Raw genomic sequence first — 7,396 nt, 5'->3', positions numbered from 1 at the left:
TTGTCTGTGAGCTCAGCAAGGAGAAGTGTTGTGTTGGAGGCAGCTTTGGCTTCCTGAGTTTGGAGCTGTTCCTTTAACTTCTCAACCTCACCAAGCAAAGTGGCCTTTTCCTCCTCCAGTCTTGAGACCAGTTCTTTCTGGCTGACAAGGCTGTGAAAATCCATCTCTGAGATCTGGATCAGAGATGGTTTGGTCTCCTGAGGCTTGGTGTCCTGATGTTTGGTCAGAGCTTTCTTTTGGCTGACCTGCTGTTTCCCAGAAACCACTGCACTGTATGATATTTTAAAGGCAGGAACAAGCTTTTCCTCTGTTTCTGCTGGCTGTGGTTCTGGTGACTGACCAGGTTTTGGTCCAGGCTGGGGTCCAGGTTGTCCCTCGGGCAGTGGGTCTGATACCTCTGCAGGCCGTGGTGTTGGAGGCTCTGCAGAGTACGCTGTGACTTTGCGGCACCCCTCAGCTGCCAGGTCCTCCTCAGTATAATCTCTGTCCAGCAGAGGAAAGGACGATGCTAGGTTGACCTCTGTCTGGACTTTGTTCCTTCTCTTCTTTGAGACATTCCTGTTGAAGAAGTAGTCGTCTAACTCCTCCTCTACCACCTCGACGGGTCTTGCCTCAGTGAGAGGTGCCTGAGTGGTGGGGTAGGAGACCACATTTCTCTGGGTCTTGTTTCTGCCCTTTTTGGCAGTCCTCCTCCTTCCTTGAACGCTTGTTTCCATCATTGAATTGTTTTTTTCTGGCTGAGATTCACCAATGTGTGTCTGTGTGTCTGGCTCTAGTGCTGAACTGAAGATTCTGCTCCAGGTCTGGTGATTAGAAGTTCCACAGGTCTCTATGACATCACAGTGGGGTATATCCTGTGTGTTGTTTTTTAAATTTACACAACAACAATCATTCTACAAAAGAATGGGGCATTAGGATTGCCAAAATAAAATATTTAAATAAATGAATAATTAAATGTGTGTGTTATAGAAATTAATAACAAATTATTTAATCAATTAAATTCATGTTATTTAGTTATTTAAAAATATATAAATGTTTAAATAATTATTCAAGCCGAGCATTTGTTCTTTGTAAAATCACATCTATTGATGTCAATATTTAGTTGATTATTTCATGGTTCTTGCTGGGAAAGCCATGAAATCTTAGAATAATTTCATCCGTCACTAACACTGATCGAGTCTCAAACATTACTTTGGTTTGTAGGGTTGCCAGGCCGGGCACTTTCCCAACACAGCAGCAGCCACTGGGGATCCCCTCAAGCTACTAGAGCAGAGAGATTTTACCAATTTCTTGGAGTTTTTTCAACTCTCTTGCTGACCAAAATATTGACTGAAGAAGAGTTTCTCCAGCGCTGGGCCACAGTAAACACACAGGCCAGGGCCCTGTTCCTCGTACCTGTCTCAGGTAGCTGGGGGATTCAGGATAACCTGACATCTGTTAAGGGGCCGTTTGCACAACAATGGTTTTACGATGAAATGCAAACGTTTTGTTGTGTTTTGACCTCTTGTTTACACAGACACGCTGTTTCAGCCGACCCAAAACACAAACTTTTGTAAACGGCCTCCAAAGTGGGATTCTTCTAAAATGCTGCCGCTACTGTTGCCAAGTAAACAGCAAGCCGGCGATTTCAGCAGAAATGCTGACATTACCCTCTACAAAGTCCCGTTGTTAGGATGGTGGTGATCACTACCATCCTAACAATGGGACTGTTGGACTGTTGGACTATTCTATTCCTTAGGTTTGGATGGATCTTGACAGACTGGAGGAGGCACTGACGGACATGGAACAGGAGCACATCTGCAGACCAGAAACTACGAGACTACAAGTGCAGAATGAAATACATGACTAAATGCATTGCATTGAAAAAAAATGACTGTGTCATCAAGTATTTAATGCTGGAAAAAATTCAGCAAATATATAAACAAATATATAATTATTATTCTGAATTAATGCATATGTTAACAAGTGACGCAATAATGAATTAAATAAATCAGCATTTCTTTAAAGTTAATAATATATAAATAAATAATTCATTTATTCATAAATATTTGAATAAATTTTCACATAATTATTTAAACAGTCTATTCATTGTAAAAAATAAATCTCCTTTTTTTTACTACGTGTTTTAGTATTTCATGGGTCTTGCTGCAGAAGTTCATTATGAAATAATTTCATCTCTCATCCTCCTCCATTAATCTCAATGTCACTCTCCCTGTTTAAACCTTTAGTAAGGCAGCCAACACGTCCGTGTCCACGAGTCCACGACAACACACAAGGGAAAACACAGGAGCAGGTAAGGTTACCTGCTAGGCTAGGTGTGGGCCTGCGAGGTTTGGGTAGGCCGCGTAGCTTGGCGTTGTTACAGTGTGTGTGTGTGTATTTGTGTGTGTGTGTGTGTGTGTGTGTGTATGTGTGTGTGTGTGTGTGTGTGGGTGGGTGTGTGTGTGTGTGTGTGTGTGTGGGTGGGTGGGGGAGGGGGGGGGGGGCAACCAGAAAAAAAGATAAAAGAAAGATAAAAGAAATAGATAAAGTGAGATGAGGTTAAAGTATTTGGTTTAAAAAAGTCGTGGAGAGGGGAACTCTAAGATTTAGCCAGGGCAAAATCTGAGCTTGATTTTCTGATTCTCAATTTTCCTTGGAGAAGACAAGTCTAAGGGGGTACTTGGTGGACTATGAGTTGTGTGGTTCCCAGAAATCATTTATTTGGGTTTGTTATTTTGGTAAGAATGGGTTGCCATCTAGATTCAAAGGACTCTGGTGTGTTATTAGCTGCAGCTGAGTTTTTCTCCATTGAAATTTGGACTATTAATACATTTTCCCATAACTTGATAGTAAGATCCTGTTTTGTTTACCAGTTTTAGAGGATAGCTTTTTTTGCCAAGAGTAACATTAAGGATAATGAGAAGACAGTGGAGTTTTTAATTATTATAATATATATAATATAATATAATATAATATAATATAATATAATATAATATAATATAATATAATATAATATATATTATAACTGAGCATGAGGACACAGTTTGAGCACACGCAGAGCAAATTTGAGCGCAAGAGCAGAGTTTTGATGGACAATATCACAAAATCTGAGCATGAAATCAATAAAATACTGCTCTCAAATCAATTAAAATGCTCTTGCTTTAAGATAGGATATTCATTTCGTATTTCAGTCCATCACTGTTTTCCGTGTGAACGCAGATTTTTTTCACTGCATTTTCTCAGCATTTTAGCATTTTCAGATGAAACGTTGTTGTGTAGACGGGGCCTCAGTACTTGGTACTACAGACAGAATTCGGTGGATACCCATAAATTACCTGATTCAGTTCCCATATGCTGTGGCTTCAGATTTGTAATGAGCACTAACATTTCATCAATCATTACATTAATCTCAGGTAGACACAGGTCAGTGACCTATCTCACGCAAACACGTCATTACTCTGAGGGTAGTTCAGCTCCATGTAGGTGAATGCTCAAAGGTTCAGTCTGTTTAAAGCTCCTTCAGGTTTTTGTTTCGTTGTTTCTATCATCAACGTGTCAGATCCAGCTCCCTCCTCTGATCTGGTTTACACTGCCTGCAGAGTTCCTGATGTAAGGTCTCTGAGCCCAGCAGCCGAGTCAGAGGGAGGAAGCTGAGGCTGAGAGATGTCTGTCAGCTCCTAATACCTCCTCCTGTAGTCACAACACCCAAGCTCAGTGTGTGTGTGTGTGTGTGTGTGTGTGTGTGTGTGTGTGTGTGTGTGTGTGTGTGTGTGTGTGTGTGTGTGTGTGTGTGTGTCAGAGAGGGCAGGGAACACGCTTCGAGTCAGTCCACCTTAAAAAGTGTAACAGGCTGAACATACCAAACAGCACATTTCCTGAAAACGCCCCGTGAAAGGAGGGGACTGCTCAGAGCCAGAACCAGGAGCAGAGCACCCAGGGGAGGGACCTGAGCTGGACTTGTCTAAACTTACAGTTTATTCTTCCTCTTTCACACACATACTCTGACACACACATCACAGCTCCGTGCTCACCGCACAGAAACACCGACCCGGCTCACCCAAAGAGACCGCCCACAGGAGCCGTCAGCCCGGCAACAGATCTTCGCGGACTCCGGCGGGTCTCTATGAGATGGGACCGTGATCCCCGACTGCATGAGTGGCACTCCAGAGAGGATCCCGGACTGCATGGAGACAGAGTGCGGGAAGAGGGTCAAACACAGACTGGTCTGAAGTTTTGGAGCTAAAGAAAATAGTCAGCATGTTGGGAAACCCGGGCTCCTACGCCAACAAGAAGAGGAAGAAGCCTGTGCTCAAACAGTAAGAGCTGACACACACACACACACACACACACACACACACACACACACACACACACACACACACACACACACACACACACACACACACACACACACACACACACACACAGCGCGTTTACCGACATGCCAACAGAGAACAGACCGCACGCAGAGCTGTGGCTTTAACGTGGGGCAGGATGTGGACCTGATCACTCAGACCTGATCACTCAGACTTGATCACTCTTTGTCCAGGTTCCATCTAACAGCTGTTTTACGGTGGGCGCACAGAGTCTGCGCAGTGTGGCAGTGTGAACTTCACTCTGAGCTGCTTTTGAGAACTTTACAGGCTTTAAATTAGAGACAAGGAAATGGAAGTAACCAGGTTTAAGGTCGTGCTTGTCCTGTGTCTGCCCTCTGAACACAAAATCGGGGCTTCTTGTGTCAGTGTCAGGTGGACCCAGGTGAAACTCAGAGTTTTATCCCTGCTCAGGTCTACACTGTTTTTTTCTGATCTCTGCTGGTCTGTCCTGGTCTACTCCAAATTCGTGGCCCACTTGTTGATCGGACCACCTTAAGAATGTGCGTAGCTCGGATCTGGCATGGATATGTTGCCCTGGCGCATTAATCACAATCAAGTCGGAGAGTCTGCTGCAGCTCTCACGCGATGCTCCGAGGAGGGAGGGGGTGCTGCGAGGGAGGAGGGGGAGGGGGGCAGGGCTCTGAGTGTGTTATTGTAATGTGATACTGTGCGGCCTCTGGGCTCAGGGCCCTCTTTGTGTGTCTGTGCAGCCTGTTGATCCCTGCTGCAGCACTCTAGGACTCGGTCTCTGTTCCTCTGTCTTTGTCTCTGTCTCTCTGCGTCTTTGTCTCCCTGTCTCCCTGTCTTTGTGTCTCTGTGAAGCTGTCTCTGGGACTCTCTCTCTGTCTCTCAGTCTTTGTCTCAGTGTCCCCCCTGTCTCTGTGAAGCTGTCTCTGGGACTCTCTCTCAGTCTCTGAGTCTTTGTCTCAGTGTCTTTCTGTCTCCCTGACTCTGTCTCTCTGTCTCTGTGAAACAGTTTCTGAGACTCTTTGTGAAACAGTTTCTGTGACTCTTCGTCTATATCTGTGTCTCTGTGACTCTGTCTCTCTGTCCCTGTGTCTCTTTCTCTGTGTCTGTGTCTCTGTACACTGAGTTAGATAAAGGGTCCAGAGATGGATCATTCCCACCCTCTGCTGATTTCTCTGGAGTCTGTCAGTTTCTTATTCATGGTCAAAGCAGAGGTCAGAGTCCTGGATCCATGGTGTTTGGTGAGTTAGTGTCTCTGTCAGAAGAGTTCAACTAGCCCTCATGTTATTATCTTCTTCCTGTGTGTCATACATAAAGCAGAGAGGGAGGAAACAGTTCACACTCATGGGAACTGGACCGACTGTTTCAGGGACCTCTCAGCGCAGCTCATGGACATGCAGCAGGAGAACTGAACTGCACTGCAGGTTGTGGATTTGCTGTTTTTTGTCTGGATCTGGTCTACATGAGTTACCTCTCTCATAAATCAGGTAAATAGCCTTATGCTATTCATCTAATTTACATGACGGGATGCCTCTTGTACATCGTTATGTTCACATTTCTCCTTGTGGTGTTTCCCGTACGGCAAAAACCTGCCCAAACATGTTCAAACATGTGCTCCCACACACAGACCAGCACCTTAAGGCTGAGAAAAACAAGGGGAAACACTGCTGTGTCCTGGTCAATGCACCAACAGTTCCATTTTTCTGGACTCTGATGCTGATCCAGGTCTGCCTAATGGTTAGTCTTTAGTCTCAGGTCTCTGCTGTCATCAGTCTCAGGTCTCCTCTTTCAGTCTCAGGTCTCTGTTGTCAGTCTCAGATCTCCTCCTTCAGTCTCAGGTCTCCTCTTTCAGTCTCATGTCTCTGTTGTCAGTCTCAGGTCTCCTCCTTCAGTCTCATGTCTCTGTTGTCAGTCTCAGGTCTCTTCCTCCATCTTCAGTCTCATGTCTCTGTTGTCAGTCTCAGATCTCCTCCTTCAGTCTCAGGTCTCTGTTGTCAGTCTCAGATCTCCTCCTTCAGTCTCAGGTCTCTGTTGTCAGTCTCAGGTCTCCTCCTTCAGTCTCAGGTCTCTGTTGTCAGTCTCAGGTCTCTTCCTCCATCTCAAGTCTCTTTTTTCAGTCTCAGGTCTCCTCTTTCAGTCACAGGTCTCTATTGTAAGAATCAGGGGGGTATTCCACGAAGCTGGCTTAGCTCAAAGCCTGGCTTATTTGGGTTAGCCTCGCTAACTTTAGCGAGAGTTGGGTTCCACAAACGAGGCTTACGGCTAGCGTGGCCTGGTAACCATGGTAAATTAGCCAGTGCGACTAGCCTGGTCCCGGTCAGGCTAAACGTCAGGCTTACCTTAGCTGCGTCTCAGAGAAGGTCAGACCGGCTTCTAAAAGACGCCTTGTGAACTGCAGGTGTCACATTAAATGAATCTATAACTGTAATAGATGATGTTCTTGTTCAGAAACATGAACTGAGACCTTTTGGTAACTTTTCCGACACCTCCTGCTTAAAACCCAAAAAGTCAGAAGGATCGTGAGGCTCCGCTTTCACGGTCCGTATTCAAACTGAAAATCAAGATCAAGCGAGCTTTTGTCCTTCAGCTCCACGGGAGGTTTCCGTCCTCCCTGAGCTCGCCTTAGGACACCTGCGTGATCCTTTGACAGGTGAACCGCCCCAGTTAAACTAGACTGGAATAACTGTGAGTCAAGAAATGTCAGATACGAAACTGTCTATCCATTATGCAGGACAGTCAGTGGTTGAGTGGTTAGAGAGTAGGACACAGATGCTCAGTGATCATTGTTTTACTTTCTTCTGTCACCCCCAAAGTACAGTCAACATATAACAGAATGAAACGCACAAATTGTCTTATGATACAAAAGGTGACAACAGACACAATTTTCCATAGAAATACATTTCTTTTACCGGCGGTCCATTCTGATCATGATGATAATGTAAAGGTGATTCCACATGGTGAGATAACTTTGTGTCTTCCTCCTTATTTAAATATAGGGCACTGTATCACTGTCACATCTCATCTGACAGCTGTATCATCTCTATTTAAAAAAATGTCATCTCATTTAGACG

General features: G+C 44.8%; 1 protein-coding gene across 2 annotated transcripts in view; it reads left to right on the top strand.

The window, feature by feature from the left end:
- Positions 1-3,828: 3,828 nt before the first annotated feature.
- LOC141808207 (aryl hydrocarbon receptor-like) overlaps positions 3,829-7,396 on the top strand; it is a 36,175-nt gene continuing 32,607 nt past the window's right edge. Inside the window, exon 1 of one of the 2 annotated variants that reach the window (XM_074694646.1) lies at positions 3,829-4,298. In XM_074694646.1, the coding sequence (XP_074550747.1) occupies positions 4,240-4,298 (59 nt within the window). In that variant the 5' untranslated portion in view covers positions 3,829-4,239. The remainder of the gene's footprint in view (positions 4,299-7,396) is intronic. The other variant, XM_074694645.1, reaches the window with a different exon arrangement.

This window comes from Halichoeres trimaculatus, unplaced genomic scaffold, assembly GCF_033239565.1.
Source record: "Halichoeres trimaculatus isolate MK-OKI-2021-1 unplaced genomic scaffold, fHalTri1.1 fHalTri1_scaffold_19, whole genome shotgun sequence".
In the NCBI taxonomy this organism is placed as follows: domain Eukaryota; kingdom Metazoa; phylum Chordata; class Actinopteri; order Labriformes; family Labridae; genus Halichoeres; species Halichoeres trimaculatus.
The sequence above is the reverse complement of the archived record's forward strand: the minus strand, read 5'-3'. Positions and strand labels throughout refer to the sequence as shown.